The following is a 19,069-nucleotide window of genomic DNA, read 5'->3' as shown; positions in this document are numbered from 1 at the left end:
AGTACTTTCATAGCAACACTCCCTGTGGTCCTACTCCTGCCAGGCCCAGTAACTGGAAGACATGGCTGGAGCAGTTCACAGAGGAGATGGGATAGCACTTACTGAGTTCATACCGTGTGTGAGACACTGATTAAATGCTCTGTGTAGCCCTACTTTCTTCCCAATAGCCATGTGAGCTGAGTTTATTTTCCTTTATTTGCAAATCAAAAAGCTGTGGCTCATAGAAAGTAAATAGGCTCACAGGGCTAAGCAGTTGTGGAACTGAGATTTGAACCCTCAGCCAGACTGGGACTGTAGAAACCTGCTCTCTCTCTCTACTGTAGAGGGTCCCACCCTTGGGTAACTGCTCACTGGTCTGAGCTCTCATGTTATTCCCTTCCAGGTTAATGGCCGTAGTCCAGGATTTGGTGCCCGAGGTGGAGAATCACTTAGCGAAGACCTGCGGGAGTTCCTGGTTGGGGAGGCCCCGCTGCACCAGCTGGATGACCTCACTAAGGTGAATCCTGTGACACTGGAGACAGGTATGGGCCTCCCTCCACTCCAGAGCGCCATCTTCAGGAGGGTGGCGTTGCGATGCGGGTGTTGAGTACAGCTTCCCCAGCTTAGACTGAGGCAGGCAAGATCTTGACCTGGAGCCAGGTGGCCTGCTCCAGACCGCTACCCCTGGGAGCCTGGCAGCTGCACCTGGGCTCCCCAGGGCAAGCTTTGCTTGACATTTGGGGCACATCTTAATTAGATCTTGTATCTATTCATCAGGGAGCTGCTAGGATCTGCTGGCACTTGGTTAATTGCAGAGGGAGGGCTGTTAGGCAGATGCATGTCTGTGGTTTTGTCTGTGTTTGAGCCAAAGCTTTCTAACAGTGTCTCTGCCTCAGTCCTGAGGTGCCTGCAGGCCCGGTACATGGCAGACACGTTCTACACCAATGCCGGCTGCACCCTGGTGGCTCTGAACCCCTTCAAGCCTGTGCCTGAGCTCTACACGCCAGAGCTGATGCGAGAGTACCACACTGCCCCGCAGCCCCAGGTAAGGCTCAGCCTCACTGCTCCCCAGCCTCCCCCAGCCTCCCCCAGCTCCTGCAACCTCCTGCAACCTCCCATCCTTCCCATCTGCTCCCCAGCCATGAAGTCATTCCGTCGGCTTGGAATTTGGGGCACACAAAGAACTGACGACAGGGCAGAAGTTGTAAAATGAGGGCTAAATATTGATTTAACTGAGTTTGAAACCTAAAATAGGGACATAAGGGAAAGGATTTATTTTTCTTCTTGATAGGTTTATTAATAGAAAAGGATTTACAAAGGTATATTTGTATTTAACAAACTGACTGCCTACAAATTTAGCACACGTTCCTCTCTACTGAAAAGCAAAATTCTTTAGGAAAGGGAGTGGGGTTGGTGGTGCAGCCAGAGCATGAGGCTGTCAGTGTTAAAGTGTATGACCCCGGTAGGGGTGATGTTGGCAAGAGGCAGAAGATGAGGGCGGTGGGTGTGACCACTGGGCCATTTGTGAAGGCTCTGAAACACCAGTACAGCTGACAAGGCCATCAGGCTGCTTCACGCAGGTGGCAGTGGGACTGAACAGAGAGCCCTCTGGGGTTGGGTTCAGAAAGGTGAGGCAGGAGGCAGAGCAGTGGGAGGCTTTGTAACGGCCCAGGTGATAGTGACTGGGGCAAGGGCAGTTAGAGGGAACCTGTTCCTCAGGAGGGTTCAGGGACGGGATCACAGCTGACTAGGCAAGGTGCCGCTGGCCTGGCCCTCAGGAGTTCCTGCAGGGGGAAGTCAGAATCCAAGTGCAATCCAGGCAGGTCTGTCTTGAGGGCCTGTATCTCCCGGATGGTCTGCTCTGCAGATGCCAGGTCATGGTCACTGCTGCTTCCCCAACATGTTGTCCAGCATGCGGAGGACAGGTACTATTGGTGGAAGGTGAGGGCAGTGGATTTAGTATTGAAATCCCATGGAATTATTTACTTACTGCGTGGCCTTGGAAAGTTATTTAACTCCTTTGAACCTCAGGTCCCTCATATATAAAATACTGTTAGCTGTACAGCAGACAGACATCTTAGTAATTTCTAAGAAAGGTTTTCACAAACTTCAAAATAGCATAACAAACTAACAGCAGAATGAGACTACTAAAGTGAGAGAATGTGGGCGCAGGAAGAGTTAATGTCATGGTAGACTAGTCAGAAGCCAGCCCTACTTCCAGACTGAGAGAAGAAGAGTAGGAAAACCACCCAAGGAGTTCCACAGTTGGACCTAACAGCATCTTACATGGGAAATTCCTTGGACCATTAAGTTTAGTGCAGCTGATGTGAGGGAAAACAAAAACAACAGAAAAGATTGTGAATCAGGACCCTCCCAATTCTGGTATTCCTTAAGACCAGAGAAGTTCTGAGAATTTCCACCAATGAGGTGCTTCAGACACCATTTCTAGAATAACAAGAGTGTGCTATAGACAACTAGCTACAGCCCAGTCTGCCAACCAATCAGTTGGTTACAGCTTAACTGGATAGTTGTTTATGCTTTGTTAACGGCTGTAGATCCTCCTGCGACCAACCAAAGCTCAGTTACTGTAACTAAACTCTGTTGGTTAGGGCTGTTGGGCCCATTGCAGGTGCCCTCTCCAAATCCATGGCCTCCTACAATTTTTATTTAGCAATTATTGTATCCAGAAAATTTTTCTGGAGGAAGCTTCTGGCACTGCTTTTGATAGTCTCCCATCTCAGCCATCATTGTTCCAACAACTCCTTGAAAGCAGGCATTTCCTCACATGACCTTTCACCCCTTGATGTTTCAGAAACTGAAGCCTCACATCTTCACTGTGGGTGAACAGACCTACAGGAATGTCAAGAGCCTGTCCGAACCCATCAACCAGTCAATTATTGTCAGTGGAGAGAGTGGTGCTGGAAAGGTAGGAGGGCCTTTTTCTATCCATGTCAACTAAGAACTGGCTGGGAAGGCAGAGAGCTCATTCCTTGTGGAGTCATTTCCTTCCTAGTCATTCCCAGATCACTGGCTGAGACAGGAATCCAGATGCAATGATGGGCGAGCACTAGGCTGGAAGTCAAGAGGCAGGGTTCTGGTCCAGGCTCTACCGCTATCTCTGTTACCACCTGTATGAGAGGATACTGTCTTCTCTGGGCCTTCATTTATTTGCTTTTCAAAGGTCTATCCCAGCTGACACCACGACAGAAAAGTCAACTGTTGGAGTTGCAGCATAGTCACTAAGAACAGGGCTGAGAGGGACTTAGCTTTTTTTTTTATTTTTTTTTTAAGATTTATTTATCTATTTGAAAGTCAGAGTTACACAAAGAGAGAACGAGAGGCAGAGAGAGAGAGGTCTTACACCTGCCAGTTCACTTCCTAGTTGGCCGCAACAGCCAGAGCTGCACCTATCTGAAGCCAAGAGCCTTGAGCTTCTTCTAGGTCTCCCACGCAGGTGCAGGGGTCCAAGGACTTGGGCCATATTCTACTGCTTTACCAGGCCATAGCAGAGAGCTGGACCAGAAGAAGAGCAGCCGGGAGTTGAACCGGCACCCATACGGGATGCTGGCACTACTTTACTTGCTATGCCACAGCACTGGCCCTGGTACTTAGCTTTTGCAAAGCTCAGTTCTCTCACTTGTGAAGTTAGGGGAAGGAAGACCAACACCTGGCTTACAGGATTTCTGTAAGGGTACAGTGAGTGACTGCACATAAAGCACTTGGTAGCATGCTTGGCACAGGGCAGTGTTACTGTGGGAAAAGGTTTGTTGGAGCAACCCTTTGGGTTGCCCATGGTGGCAAGGCCAGTGCATTGGGCATGCTGTGGTGGAGGACAGACGCTCCTGGTGTGGCAGTACAGCCTCCTAGATGGCAAGACTACAGCTTGTAAGACAGAATGCACAGGTTGAGTGAGGAGTTGCAGAAGTGGTCAAAGGAGGCTCCCTCCCCAGACCTAGCCTTTCCACAGCACTTTCACCTTTAGTAGGGCTTCTCTGGACCATAAACTCCAGCATGCGAGAGAACTGCTGAACCCTGCACCCCTGCCACATTCTAGGCTCTGGGCACTGAGGGGTAGCAGAGAGAGGAGCAGATAGAAAAACGCAACATCCAATGCTCTGGGACTCTGAGTCCCCTGGGAGACAGATAAGAAGACAGAAAGTTGGGCCGGCGCCGTGGCCCAATAGGCTAATCTTCCACCTATGGCGCTGGCACACCAGGTTCTAGCCCTGGTCAGGGTGCCAGATTCTGTCCCGGTTGCTCCTCTTCCAGTCCAGTTCTCTGCTGTGGCACGGGAAGGCAGTGGAAGATGGCCCAAGTGCTTGGGCCCTGCACCCGCAAGGGAGACCAGGAGAAACACCTGGCTCCTGGCTACGGATCAGTGCAGTGCGCCAGCCGCAGTGGCCATTGGGGGATGAGCCAACAGCAAAAGGAAGACCTTTCTCTCTGTCTCTCTCTCTCTCTGTCTCTCTCTCTCTCTCTCACTGTCTACTCTGCCTGTCAAAAAAATAAATAAAAATAAAAAAAAGAAGACAGTTGGAGGAATAAGCTTGAGCTTCAGTGAGTGGGGGATGTCTGGGTGCTAATTAAAGATGGCCAACATCCAGCTCCTAGATGAAGCTCATGGTCCTCCAGAATTGTATAGGGAACTGAGGCTGAACCTCACTCAGGACCCGTGCAACCAGAGCTTGGTAGTGCCTTCCTGAGCAGCCCTTATGGTCATGGACTGAGCCTGGTGTGTGTGTGTGTGTGTGTGTGTGTGTGTGTGTGTGTGTGTATTAAGATTCATTGATTTATTTGTAAGTCAGTGTTAGAGAGAGAGAGAGAGACCTTCCATCTGCTGGTTCAGTCCCCAGATGGCTGCCACAGCCACGGCTGGTTCAGACTGAAGCTAGTGTCTTCTTCCAGGTCTCCCACATTCGTAGCAGGGGCCCAACAAAGTGCTTGGGCCATCTGCTTTTTCCAGGCTAGCAGGAACCTAGGTCAGAAATAAAACAGCCAGGACGCAAACTGTTGCCCATGTGGGATGCTGGTATTCCAGACAGCAGCTTTACCGACTGTGCCACAGTGCCAGCCTCTGGGCCCAGTATACTTTTAAAATTTAATTAGTTTTGGCAGGTGCCGTGGCTTGCTTGACTAATCCTCTGCCTGTGGCGCCGGCACCCCGGGTTCTAGTCCCGGTTGGGGTGCCGGATTCTGTCCCGGTTGCTCCTCTTCCAGTCCAGCTGTCTGCTGTGGCCCGTGAAGGCAGTGGAGGATGGCCCAGGTCCTTGGGCCCTGCACCTGCATGGGAGACCAGGAGGAAGCACCTGGCTCCTGGCTTTGGATCAGCGCAGCGCACTGGCCATAGCAGCCATTTGGGGGGTGAGCCAACAGAAGGAAGACCTTTCTGTCTCGCTCACTAACTCTGCCTGTCAAAAAAAAAAAAAAAAAAAAAAAAACAAAAAAAAACTTAAGTTTTAATAGTAATGTTATTTAAAAAAAAAGATTTTTATTTCTTTTTTTTTTTTTTTTTTTTTTTTTTTGGACAGAGTGGACAGTGAGAGAGAGACAGAGAGAAAGGTCTTCCTTTGCCGTTGGTTCACCCTCCAATGGCCGCCGTGGCCGGGGCATTGCGCTGATCCGACGGCAGGAGCCAGGTGCTTCTCCTAGTCTCCCATGGGGTGCAGGCCCAAGCACTTGGGCCATCCTCCACTGCACTCCTGGGCCACAGCAGAGAGCTGGCCTGGAAGAGGGGCAACTGGGACAGAATCCGGCGCCCCGACTGGGACTAGAACCCAGTGTGCCGGCGCCGCAAGGCGGAGGATTAGCCTGTTGAGCCACGGCGCCGGCCTTTATTTCTTTTTAAAGATTATTTATTTAAAGGGCAGAGTTAGAGGCAGAGAGAGACAGAGAGGTCTTCCATCTGTTGGTTCACTTCCCAAATGGCCACAACAGCCAGAGCTGGGCCAATCCGAAGCCAGGAGCCTGGAGCTTCTTCCAAGTCTCCCACGTGGGTGCAGGGGCCCAAGAACTTGGACCATCTTCTGCTTTCCCAGGCCATAGCAGAGAGGAAGTAGAGCAGCCAGGACTCAAACCGGTGTCCAAATTGGATGCCAGCACTGCAGACAGCAACTTTACCAACTACACCATAGTACTGGCCCCTTATTCATTTATTTGAGAGGCAGAGAAAGAGAGCTCTTCCATCCACTAGTTCACTCCCCAGATGGCCGCAGTGGCTGGAGCTGGGCGGATCTGAAGCCAGGATCAAAGAGCTTCTTCCAGGTCTACACTGGCTTAGGGGCCCAAGCACTTAGACCATCCTTTGCTGCCCTCCCAGGCCACAGCAGAGAGCTGAATTTGAAGAGGATCAGCTGGGACACAAACCGGCACCCATATGGGATGCCAGAGCTGCAGGCAGAGACTTAACCTATTATACCATAGCGCAGGCCCCATCATGTTATTTTGTATTTTAAAACATCAGGTGGTACTGATGCTGGGGTGTAGTAGGTTGTGCTGCCACCTGCGATGCCGGCATCCCATATGTGCACTGGTTCCAGTCTGGATGCTCCACTTTTGATCCAGCTCCCTGCTAATGTACCTGAAAACCAGCAGAGGATGACCCAAGTTCTTGGGCCCCTTCACTCGAGTGGGAGGCTTGGAACAAGCTCCTGGCTCTTGGCCTTCTGCCTGGCCCAGCTCTGGCAACTGCAGCCATTTGGGAAGTGGTCTAGCAGTTGGAAGACATTTCTCTTGCTCTTTGTTTCTCTCTCTTTTTTTTTTTTTTTTTTTTTTTTTGACAGGCAGAGTGGACAGTGAGAGAGAGAGACAGAGAGAAAGGTCTTCCTTTTGCCGTTGGTTCACCCTCCAATGGCCGCTGCGGCTGGCGCGCTGCGGCCGGCGCACCGCGCTGATCCGATGGCAGGAGCCAAGAGCCAGGTGCTTTTTCCTGGTCTCCCATGGGGTGCAGGGCCCAAGCACCTGGGCCATCCTCCACTGCACTCCCTGGCCACAGCAGAGAGCTGGCCTGGAAGAGGGGCAACCGGGACAGAATTCGGCGCCCCGACCGGGACTAGAACCCGGTGTGCCGGCGCCGCTAGGCGGAGGATTAGCCTAGTGAGCCACGGCGCCGGCCCCTTTGTTTCTCTCTGAATCTGTGTTTCAATTAAATAAATAAGTTTTAAGGAAAAAAAAAATACTGGAAAGCTTAGAAACACAATAAACTGACCCTTTATCTCTCAACTCTAGTCCTTCTCTTCTAAGGCAGTTACTTTCACATCTTCTGTTGGTTTATTTGGGTGTTTCTATCCATTTTTTTAAAAGATTTATTTATTTATTTGAAAGGCAGAGTTACACAGAGAGAGGAGAGGTAGAGAGAGAGAGGTCTTCTATCCACTGATTCACTCCCCAATTGGCCACAATGGCCAGCGCTGTGCTGATCCAAAGCCAGGAGCTCCTTCCAGGTCTCCCACACGGGTGCAGGGGCCCAAGGACTTGGGCCATCTTCCTCTGCTTTCCCAGGCCACAGCAGAGAGCTGGATTGGAAGTGGAGCAGCCGGGACTGGCACCAGATGGGCTGCGGACATCTCAGGCGGCAGCTTTACCTGCTGTGCCACATGCCGGTCCTGCCACTCGTTTAGTTTTTATAATCCTGCAGTTACTTCATTGCCAGACATGTTGCCCAAACTGGAAAACACCTATCATACTGGCAAGCAGACCGCGACCTTCTTTTCTTGGAGATGCCCTTCCCAGGGCTCTCAGATCTCTTGCTGACCTCCGGACTGTGCGGCTGAGGGCTGCTGCCGCACAGCTGACGCGTGGAGGCCTCCTGACCTCACTGAGGGTCCCAGATTCACATCTGTCCTAGGATAATCCCACTGCTGGGGTGCCTGGTTTCCTCATTGTTTCCTTGCCTTATTTTATGGAGTGTGATCTTTAGTATTTTCTTGAATAGAGTATGTAGAGGGAAAATTTTTGAATTGTTGTGCATCTGAAATGTACAACATTCTATCCTGCCTTATTTTGGCTGGGTTTTATAATTTTTATTGGGAATATAAGTTTTTTTTCCTTGTATATTACTGTAGAGAGTCCCTGTTCATAATGTTTTTCTTTCCAGAAGCTTTTAAGTATTAAGAATCACAGTGCTGTGTCATAATATAGTCTCTCTCTCTTTTTTTTTTTCTTTTTAACTGATGGTGGGATACCTTGTGAGTCTTTTTAACCTAGAATCATTTGTCATTTTGTTCATGGAAGCACATTTGTGTTATGTCTAACAATTTCCTCCTCTCTATTTTCTCTTTGTGGAACCATTAGAGGAAATTTGATTAATTGTCTAATATTCTTCTCATCTGTGTCATCATATTTATTGTGTCTTTGGGATACCCTTCATCTTCTATCCTTCCAACTTTTGAGTTTTGATATTTAGTTACAAGAGTACTAGTTCCTTTTCTTCACTTTGGTGTGCTGTTTGGCATTCAGGTAAAAGATGTTCATCAAACAGTTAATGCTCTTGTTGTCTATAATTTTTTTATAGACTTATTTTTTATTTATTGAAAGACAGTTACAGAGAGAGGTAGGGACACAGAGAGAGGTCTTCCATCTTCTGGGTCTCCCACGCGGGTCCAGGGGCCCAAGGACCTGGGCCATCTTCCACTGCTTTCCCAGGCCTTAGCAGAGAGTTGGATCGGACGAGGAGCAGCTGGGACTAGAACTAGCACCCATATGGGATGCCGGTGCTTCAGGCCAGGGTCTTAACCTGCTGCACCACAGCGCCGGCCCCATCTCTCCATATTCTAAAGTGAGTTATTAAACAGTTGATAAGAGTCTCTGTCTTTAGACAAGGTCGTCAACCAGGGGTCCTCACTTGAAGTAGCTTTTTAAACTTAGGAGCCTTGAATGTCCAGTTTTCATGAGCTGCTCAGTATCTCTAAAAGATTCTTCCAATTTCTTACCCAGAAATATAGAAAATGTAAAGATTTAAAGGGAAATGGTAACATTAATAACATGAGGAAAATTGCTTTGGGCTTATTAGCAGATTTGACATTAACAAACTTAACAAAATGTCAGTATGAATGATCCACACATTGAAAACAAAGAGAAGAGGCCAGCGCTGTGGTGCAGTGGGTTAAGCTGCCATGTACGGTGCCCACGTCCCATATGGGTATTGGTTCTGAGTCCTAGCTGCTCTGCTTCTGATCCAGCTACCTGCTATAATGTGCCTGGGAAAGCAGTGGAAGATGGTCAAGTACTTGGGCTCCTGCACCCATGTGGGATACCAGGTGAAGCTCCTGGCCCAGCCCTGGCTGTTGTGGCCATCTGGGGAGTGAACAAGCAGATGGAAGATCTCTCTCTGTCTGCCTCTGCCTCTCTCTGTGTGTAATTTTGCCTTTCAAATAATTAAGTAAATCTTTTTTGTTTGTTTGTTTTTTTGACAGGCAGAGTGGACAGTGAGAGAGAGAGACAGAGAGAAAGATCTTCCTTTTGCCGTTGGTTCACCCTCCAATGGCCGCCGCAGTGATCCGATGGCAGGAGCCAGGTACTTATCCTGGTCTCCCATGGGGTGCAGGGCCCAAGCACTTGGGCCATCCCCCACTGCATTCCCTGGCCACAGCAGAGAGCTGTCCTGGAAGAGGGGCAACTGGGACAGAATGTGGCGCCCCGACCGGGACTAGAACCTGGTGTGCCGGCGCCGCAAGGCGGAGGATTAGCCTGGTGAGCCGCGGCGCCGGCACCCCGGGTTCTAGTCCCGGTCGGGGCGCCGGATTCTGTCCCGGTTGCCCCTCTTCCAGGCCAGCTCTCTGCTGTGGCCAGGGAGTGCAGTGGAGGATGGCCCAAGTGCTTGGGCCCTGCATCCACATGGGAGACCAGGAAGAAGCACCTGGCTCCTGGCTTCGGATCAGCGCGGTGCGCCGGCCACGGCGGCCATTGGAGGGTGAACCAATGGCAAAAGGAAGACCTTTCTCCCTGTCTCTCTCTCTCTCACTGTCCACTCTGCCTGTCCAAAAAAAAAAAAAAAAAAAAAAAGTGTTTGGAGGAAATGCATAGCATTAAGTGCTTGATTGCTTTGTTTGCTTTTAAGAGAAGAGTTAGGGACTCAAATCAGTGATCTGAGCTTCCAGCTGTGTTTTAGCCAAGTTGGCTGCTATAACAGAATACCACAGACTTGGTGGCTTACGCATCAGAAGTTTATTTTCTCTCATTTTTGGAGGCTGGAATTCCAGCATAAGAGTGTCAAGGTGAAGACTTGTTGTGCCTTGCAAACTGTCACCTTCTCCCTGTGTCCTCGCATGGCAAGGAAGAAGAAAAAGCAGGAGAGATCACTTCTTACAAGGCAACATTCCAATTAGATGAAGACCACCCTCCCTTAAATAACGTCATTTAACCTGAATTACCTTCTAAAATACCTTAACTCCAGATAGAAGGGGTCTTTAAAAAATTCTTGGAAAAATGTACCTTATGAAAAACCTATACTTGAAATTCAGTTTTGTTTTGTTTTTTGTTTATTTGGAAGCCAGAGTTAGAGGAGAGATCTTCCGTCCGCTGGTTCACTCCCCAAAAGGCCACAATGGCCAGGGCTGAGCCAGGTCAAAGCCAGGAGCCAGGAGCTTCTTCGGAGCCTCCCACATGGATGGCAGGGCCCCAAGGTCTTGGGACACCCTCCACTGCATTCCCAGGCATGTCAAGGAGCTGGAAGGGAAGTGGAGCAGCTGGGACTTGAACTGGCATCCATACTGGATGTCAGCACTTCCGGTGGCAGTTTAACCTGCGCCATATCGCCAGTCCCTTATTTTGCACTTTTTGTACCTCTGTAAATTTGTTATAACCTGTGTGAACAGGATCTAACTTGAGGGATTAGATGAGATGTCAGTTTTAAATGAGTCCCCGTCAGAACAAGAGGATTCTACTAAGAGGGATGCAGGAGCAAACATCTAATTTATGAAATTTAGGTGTAAGAATGGTGAAATCACTGGTGCTTTATGAAAAGCTTTTGAGGACAGTAACCACCCCCCGACCCCCAAACGAGCAGTTTGCAAATGAATAAATTATCTTAAGAAGGGATGAGACAGTGTTGAAGATGAAAACTACAGAGGCAGACCATCCACATCAGTTTGCAAGGAAAAAATTAATCTTGTTCATTCCCTAAATTGAAGAGGACCATTGAATAACAGCAGACAGTAGCCAGCACCCTGCACATCTCAGACAATCTGACTTAGATATAATTCTGATTAAAGTGTGCTGAACTTTCTACTTGTTCTGCGCTAGAATTATTGTGCCCAGTTAAGCTGTAGACAACTTTTGCTAGAAATTTTAAGCAAGTGGGATCAAGAGCCTACAGCATTTCTTCAAAGAATTGGCCCAGGAGGTGAAACATGACTTCACCAGTATGATCCTGTGTAGACAAAGTACAATCAAAGTAATGGCTACCAAGAGGAGGAAGTGGTCTGTTCAAAGCAAAGTAGACGGACTGACTTTTCAAAATCTAAGATTGTGGTAACAAGTTTTTAGGTTGCTCAAGACATTTTGCTGGCTGCCTTCCTAGGAGGCCAAATAATGACAGCATCTACTTAACAAGAAAGCGTTTGAAGAAGCTCTTTGACCACGGTGACAGTGCTGGTGCTCATGCCTCTCATCAGTTTTGCAAGAGTTTCGATGGCAAATCATTAGACAGCCAGCTTAGACTCTTGATTTGATCGCTTCTGAATTGTTTTTGTTACCTAATTGTAAATCCTTGTAAAGGGCATCCATATTTTTCTCCAGTTCATGAAGTAAAAAGCATGGCATTGACATGGTTAGGTTCTACGCCTTCGTTTTAGCATTTTAGAAACGGATGTATGGTTAGACCTGTATCCCTGAGGTTTGTGAGGAAATGCATAGAAATCCTCCACAGTCCAGTGCCTCCAGTGAGGCCTGAGACACACAGTAGCCTGCTCAGGTCAGGGGGGCATCCTCTCCGTACCCCCGGCCCCTTGTTTCTTGTGAAACCTCTGCAGCTGGGAGAAGCAAAGAAGAGTACCCCTGTTTCCCAGTGAGCAAAGCGCCTTGTCCAGGGCCACAGTTGGATTCCACAAGGACCCATTTGGTCAGCAACATGTGTGGTAGAGAGGTTCTCTCTGCTGAACCGCCTTCCCTTTACAGCCCTGTGTAAAGCCACTGCCTGTTACACTGGCATCCCATATAGGTACCAGTTCATGTCCCAGCTGCTCCACTTCCCATCCAGCTCCCCGCTAATGTGCCTAGGAAAGCAGCAGAGGATGGCCCTAATGCTTGGGCCCCTGCCACCCATGTGGGAGACCCGGATGAAGCTCCTGGCTCCTGGCTCTGGCCTGGCCCAGTTCCAGCCATTGCAGCCATCTGGGGGAGTGACCCAAGGGACGAAAGATCTGTTTTTTGCTCTGCCTTTCTCTGTAACTCGACTTTGAAATTAAAAAAAAAAAAAAAGGCAAGGCAGGTGACCTCAGCTCCCACAGGGCTGTTTCTGCCACAGACGTGGACGTCCCGCTGCCTGATGAAGTTCTATGCCGCGGTGGCTGCCTCACCCACGTCCTGGGAGAGCCACAAGGTTGCAGAGAGGATCGAACAGCGGATCCTGAACTCCAACCCCGTCATGGAAGCTTTTGGTGAGCTCAGTACCTCAGTCCCATGTCCCCTGGGATTTGCCACCTTCCACGGGGAGGCAGGGCTCGGAGACCCTCTCAGGGTGGAGGATGAATGTGCTCCATTGCTCCGTGGCCTCAGACCCCTCAGCCTCTTCTAACACACGTCATTTGGTCATCTCCCTCCCAGCCTGGGCACACGTAAGAATGGTGCTGGACGGGACCTTGTGGCGCACGTGCTGTAAATGCTATCTTGCTTTTCAGTTTCTCGATGGTTCAGAGAACCAGGAGACCTCTGTGGTGCAAAGCTGTCAGTGTCTGTGTGGGGACAGCAGCCCCGGTGTTGCCCCACAGTGACAGCTTACTGTTTCTGACCCTTTCCTTCAGAGGAGAAAGCCCCCGGCTCCCTAGGCTTAGTCATTCCCATTCTCAGCCAGGAAGTTGACTGCTGCATCCCACCTGTTGAAGCCTGAGTGCCCATCCCCTGGTCCTGTCCTTTGTGACATGGAAACAAACACAGGGGCCTTTAGCTGACTTGAGGATAAGGACATGGCTTCCAGCAGACCTGTGGCCACGAGAACGCTAACCCTTGGGGAGCAGCATAAACACCTGTGTGATCTCTAGGGAACGCGTGCACACTGAGGAATAACAACAGCAGTCGCTTTGGGAAGTTCATCCAGCTCCAGCTGAACAGGTAATCAGTCATTGCTGCCTCCTGGCCTGTGGGAGGTGGGGGGAACGGGGAGCTGAAAGTGCCCGGGTACTCTTCAGCCTGAACCTTCTCTATGGGCAGAAACCTGCCCCTTGCAATGTGTACATGGGATTCTCTGGGATCATTGAACCCTGAGGATGGTCTTCTAACTAGGGTGGACATAGGGACTCTGGGACAGAGTTCCTGTTACTGCTCGTGTGTTCCTCCTGGCTGTTACCCTTGTTCTGGCTAAATGGCCACCTCTTTGGGTCATGCCCCTAAGCTTGAAGCTGGGAACTGTGCTCCTACCTTGGGGTGGGGTGAAAGTGATATATGTCCAGAGGACTTGGCCCTGACCGCCTGAGCGGGGTGCCGGAGGATGTCCCAGAGGCCTCCAGGATGTCCTGAGGGGACCCTAGCCCTCATGACTCCCACTGGCTCAGGCTCAGAGGATTCACACTGGGTGCAGAGTTGCTAAATGGCAGCCTGGTACACAGTGCCAAATAAATGCCTACGGAACGAATTGGCAGCCAATGGGTTCTGGCCCACATGTGCCCAGGGCCCAGCAGATGACCGGAGCTGCAGTCCATACCTACCTCCTAGAGAAAACTCGAGTGGCCTGCCAGGCTTCCAGCGAGAGGAACTTCCACATCTTCTACCAGGTTCGTGCCAGGCAGGACCCACAGCCACCCAGGTACAGGGCAGGGATGGGTCTGTGGCTCCACCCCAGCCCCTGAGGGTGCTCCACGCTTGGCCTTTTCACCTGACTTTGGTGCTGCTCCTGATTATTTCCAACTTTCTGTGCAGCACTTTGGTGGTTTTTTTTAAAAATTAGTATTTATTTGATAGGCAGAGGGAGAGATAGTCCATCCACTGATCCATTCCCCTTATGGCCACAGTGGCCAGGGGTGGCTAGTCTGAAGCCAGGAGGCTGAAACTCCACCAGGTCTCCCATGTGGGTGGCAAGGGTCCAGGGACTCAGGCCATCTGCTGCTGCTTTCTCAGGCACATAAGCAGGGAGCTGAGTGTGAAGCAGAGCAGCTGGGACTAGAACCAGCGCTCACACAGGATACCAGTGTCACAGGTGGCCACTTAACCTGCTGTGCCACAATCCAGCCCCACACTAGACCTTGCTCCCAGCCTGCCATCGAGGTTGGGGACAATGGAGAAGCTGCGTCACCATCATCAGACTGAGGACTTCCCCGTAATGGCCAGTGTCTCTAGCAGAATGATGGCTTCCGCCCTTCCTGTGAGCCTGGGGCTCGGTGGCTCAGGCTGGGAGCATGCTTAGGCAGGGGTCCACCAGGCGCGGGCTGAGCCGGAGCTGCGCTTGCTTCACCTGAAGGCTTTCCTGGAGCAGGGTTTTTTTTTTTTTTTTTTTTGACAGGCAGAGTGGACAGTGAGAGAGAGAGACAGAGAGAAAGGTCTTCCTTTGCCGTTGGTTCACCCTCCAATGGCCGCCGAGGCCAGCGCGCTGCGGCCTGCGCACGGCGCTGATCCAATGGCAGGAGCCAGGTGCTTCTCCTGGTCTCCCATGGGGTGCAGGGCCCAAGGACTTGGGCCATCCTCCACTGCACTCCCTGGCCACAGCAGAGGGCTGGCCTGGAAGAGGGGCAACCAGGACAGAATCCGGCGCCCCGACCGGGACTAGAACCCGGTGTGCCGGCGCCGCTAGGCGGAGGATTAGCCTAGTGAGCCGCGGCGCCGGCTTGGAGCAGGGTTTTTTGCACTGGGTTAGAGAAGTTCAGAACGGTTTGTTCTGCCCTGTGCCTGCCGAGGCTTTCTCTGGGGACCTCAGCCTTAGGACCTAGTTGCCATTTCTCACTCTTCTTATCCACCTCCAGGCCTATGCAGGCCTGAGCTCTCCTTGCACCCCCAGCTCAGTCACCTGCCCACCCCCTCCCCTCAGATCTGCAAAGGCGCAAGCAAGGACGAGAGGCTGCACTGGCACCTCCCCGAGGGGGCTGCCTTCTCCTGGCTGCCCAACCCAGACAGGACCTTGGAAGGTAGGTCGCCCAAGCCAGTGAGACCCACCGGCTCTGCACAGGGCCTACCTCCCTCACCCGCTGCAGCCCCTGCTGACCTCTGGGCTGTGTGGGCTTCTCTTTCAGAGGACTGTTTCGAGGTGACCAGAGAAGCCATGCTGCATTTGGGCATCGACACCCCCACCCAGAACAACATCTTTAAGGTCAGAAGAAATCTCACCTACATCACCTCCATCTGGCAGAGGTGACAGGCGGCTCCTTGCATAGGGGCCTTCCCTGGACTTGTGACCCCTCTGTCACTGAGCATCCAGGTCTTAGGGCCATGCAGTGCAGTGTCCAAGGAGGCAGCCACCTCTTTGTGATACTGAGCCTGAGTCGGGGTGGAGAGAGCATAGAGGACAGCGATCCAGTGCATCGTGCTGTCTGGGTTACAGGTCACAGGACAGCAACACACGATGGCCAGACAGCAACGGGATGTCAGACACTCTGGAGTCAGACAGTTTGTGGCGGACGTACTAACTCCAGATTCCCACCATTTGTTGTAAGATTTATTTATTTGAAAGGCAGAGCAATAAAAAGAGAAGCAGAGGAGAGCGATCATTCATCCATTTGTTCATTCCCCAAATGGCCACAAGTCAGGCCTGGATCAGGCTGAAGCCAAGAGCCAGGAACTCTATTCTGGTCTCCCAAATGGCTGGCAGGGACCCAAAGCCATCTTCCACTGCTTTCTCAGGCACATTAGCAGGAAGCTGGCTCAGGAGTGGAACAACCAGGACTCAAACCAACTCTTCAGTATGGGATCCTGGCATCACAAGTCACAGCTTAACCTGCCGGCCCACAGTGCTAGCCCCTAGATTCCCCTCTTCTGTATGTTCCTTCCTCCTCAAGGTCCATCTCTCTTTGTTGGACATGGTATTGACCCAGGGGGCTGGACCACTTTTTTTTTTTTTTTTTTTTTAGATATATTTGTTTGCTTGAAAGAGTTACACAGAGAAGGAGAGGCAGAGAGAGAGAGCGGTCTTCCATCTGCTGGTTCATTCCCCAATTGGCCGCAATGGCTGGAGCTGTGTCTATCCTAAGTTAAGCCAAGAGCTTCTTCTGGGTCTCCCACGTGGGTGCAGGGGCACAAGGACTTAGGCCATCTTCTGCTTTCCCAGGCCAAAGCAGAGAGCTAGACCAGAAGTGGAGCAGCTGGGACTCGAAACAGTGCGTGTGTGGGATGCCGGCACTGCAGGCAGCAGCTTTACCCGCCATGCCACAGTGCCTGCCCCATGGGCCTCTCTCATTTCCCTTTGGTCTTTGCAGCTACAACTGACTGCCTCCCTCTCCCCACCTCTCTTCCTAACCCAGAGCAGTGGGAGGAAATAGCACTGGTTAGCAGCAGAGACAGCAAAGCCAGTGCAGGGAGAGGGTAGTGCAGGGGAAAGTGACCTCTACCTCCTGATGGGGGTTGCTCCCGCAGCAAGTCACACCCCCTGTGGGTACTGCTAGGTTAGTGCCTGTCCAGAAGGGGGACAGGCCCAGGGAGTGCTGGTTTAGGGGTGACTTTAACCTCTGCCATAGCCACACTGGACACAGCAGTCCTCTCCTGATGTAGGTTATAGCCAGAAAGCCAGTAGCATGTGGAGGTGTCCTGCCAGGCGCCAGACAGGGTAGCAGGAGGGGTCCTGCTCACCCAGTGTCAAGTCTAAGTGTTTCCAGTTTGCTGGGCCTGAGGGTTCCCCTTGTGGATCACTGAGTGCACAGGCAAAGGGGCACCCCAGTACAGGGACTGAGAACATAGCTCCTCTGGACTGGGCTGTCTGAGCCCAGGAGTGCTGAGGATGGGCCCAGGGAGCCCGCCGTAGAGGTAACCCTGGCCCACAGCTAATGGTGCTGCTCCCACATAGTCTGGTCCTGGAGAGTGGTGCAGAGGGACAGTTGGTGGTGGGCCTGGGAGGCATCTGAGGCTAGACTGCCTGGCGCTAATCCTGCCTTTCTCCTCAGGCTTGGGGTTTAACCCCTTCCAGTCACGTCTCTGTTATGGGCGTCATCGTGGCATAGGCCTCCTCCTTGTTGAAAAGATTGAATGAGATGATGCCCATAGAACTGGAATAGAACTGCACCCGGCAGTGCTGGGGGCTCTTCTTCTTCTGTTGTCCTCAGGAAGTTCAGCAGGGGAGCTGCCCTTGCTGGCTCACCCGTGTCCTGTCCTCTCCTGCTCCTGACCACCCTTTTCTGCCCCCAGGTCCTGGCTGGGTTGCTGCACCTTGGCAATACCTTGTTTGCTGACTCCGAGGATGAAGCCCAGCCCTGCCACCTGATGGACAGTGCCAAGTGTGAGGGACGGGGCTGGGGGGTGGGGCAGGCCTTGCCAGGAAAGCAGCCAGCCTGCTGGGATTAGGTAGGAGGCAGACAGTCAAAAGTTTGAATCCGCTTCCCTTGATCAGACTATTCGCGGTAGGGCCTGCCCTGGGTGACTGACTCCTCACCCCGTCTTGGTGAGACAGACCATTTCATTGCATTTTACACATGAGAAATGAGACTTGGAGGGTTTATGAAGTGACTGGTCCCGTGGGTGGCGGTCTTTGCCTCTGGCCTTTATGGAGGCCTCCTGCGGGTCTCTGCCTGTCAGAACCTAGATGTCCTCTGTCTGGCTTCACCAGTCACGGCTCTACCATGATGAGCTCACAGTGCCTTGTCAAGAGGACTGATGGGCTGGAGGGTGATTGCCTAAGGAGGATTCACCCCTCCCAGGTGCCCTCAGGACATCAGCCTCGCTACTGCAGCTCCCAGAAGACACGCTGCTGGAGACGCTGCGGATTAGAACCATCAGGGCGGGCAGGCAGAAGCAGGTGTTCCGGAAGCCCTGCTCCCGCGCCGAGTGTGACACCCGCAGAGACTGTCTGGCCAAGCTGGTCTACTCACGGTGAGCAGTGGGGCCCTGTCCTCCCCCAAGTTCTCCCTCCCTCTGGGACTGGAACAGATGCCACCAGGCAACAGGCAGAAGCCCAGGATGGGGGATGCCAGATGAAGTATACCTCAGGGCCTGGGGACAGCAGGGCACGGCGAGCAGGTTTTCCCCGAGCAGTGCCCTTGGCCTCTGTTCCTGAGTGTTGCACAGAGGAGCTGTCAGATCCCTGGCTGAGATTCAGATCATTACTCAAATACAGGAGCCTGCTTTGACCTTGACAATAGGTGAGGAAAGCCTGCTCAGCTTTTGACTCATAAAATAGGCCCCAGAGGTGATCTGGGGCCCTCCCAGTGCAGACCCGTAGGTGCGTTCCTCCTGTGTCTCCCTGCACCCCTGTACTTCGGGCCCTACACAGTCGCCTGCACAGTGGGGAAGGTGGAGCTCCGGGCCTTTCCTGTAGGTTGCATCGGTGATTCCACCCTCTGGCCATGTTTAGGGATTGCCTCTCACCTTGGGACCTGCAGGGTGCCTTGCAAGGGCTTCAAGTGGTGTAGAATGCTCTGCAGTGATAGCAGAAAGTGTGTGTGCATGTGGGACCCAGGACAGACTTCGGGGGAGGGTGTGCCCTGCTTTTGTGAACGTGTCAAAGAGCCAAGCATCTGAGAAGTGCTGCTAGGGAAACAGCCCCTAAGTTGAAAACGGCCCATGGCAACTGGGAGCAGACTAACTACATGTTAGCCTCAAAGCTAACTTCCTGTCAAAGGTTTTTAAAGTCTGCCTATAAGTGAGTGGGTAGAGTGACAAAGCACAGGCAGAGAAAGCTGTAACCATAGAATGTTTTACACACACAAACCATCAAGTCATTGTAACACTAAAGTAATTTTCTTTTTAAGATTTACTTATTTATTTGAAAGCCAGAGCATCAGAGAGATGGAGAAAGAGTTCTTCCATC

The 19,069-nt window shown here is 51.6% G+C and overlaps 1 protein-coding gene across 12 annotated transcripts in view; it reads left to right on the top strand.

The window, feature by feature from the left end:
* Nucleotides 1-19,069, top strand: part of MYO19 (myosin XIX) — a 42,811-nt gene that overhangs the window by 9,486 nt on the left and 14,256 nt on the right. For 6 of the 12 annotated variants that reach the window (XR_011383558.2, XR_016223813.1, XM_002719080.6 and 3 more), the window contains 10 exons: nt 383-521; nt 876-1,024; nt 2,792-2,905; nt 12,440-12,572; nt 13,173-13,242; nt 13,799-13,901; nt 15,149-15,245; nt 15,351-15,427; nt 17,452-17,542; nt 17,961-18,132. Coding sequence is in view for 8 of the 12 variants with exons in the window: in XM_002719080.6 (XP_002719126.4) it covers nt 383-521; nt 876-1,024; nt 2,792-2,905; nt 12,440-12,572; nt 13,173-13,242; nt 13,799-13,901; nt 15,149-15,245; nt 15,351-15,427; nt 17,452-17,542; nt 17,961-18,132 (1,145 nt within the window). In the remaining 4 variants the exon portion in view is untranslated. Of the gene's footprint in view, nt 1-382; nt 522-875; nt 1,025-2,791; nt 2,906-12,422; nt 12,573-13,172; nt 13,243-13,769; nt 13,902-15,148; nt 15,246-15,350; nt 15,428-17,451; nt 17,543-17,960; nt 18,133-19,069 lie in introns of all 12 variants that reach the window. The other 6 variants (XR_016223814.1, XM_089317337.1, XM_089317336.1 and 3 more) reach the window with 4 other exon arrangements.

The sequence above is a fragment of the Oryctolagus cuniculus genome, chromosome 17 (assembly GCF_051225735.1).
Source record: "Oryctolagus cuniculus isolate XC-2025 breed Fujian yellow rabbit chromosome 17, ASM5122573v1, whole genome shotgun sequence".
Classification (NCBI taxonomy): domain Eukaryota; kingdom Metazoa; phylum Chordata; class Mammalia; order Lagomorpha; family Leporidae; genus Oryctolagus; species Oryctolagus cuniculus.
Note: the sequence above shows the minus strand (reverse complement) of the source record. Positions and strands in the feature narration are given on the sequence as shown.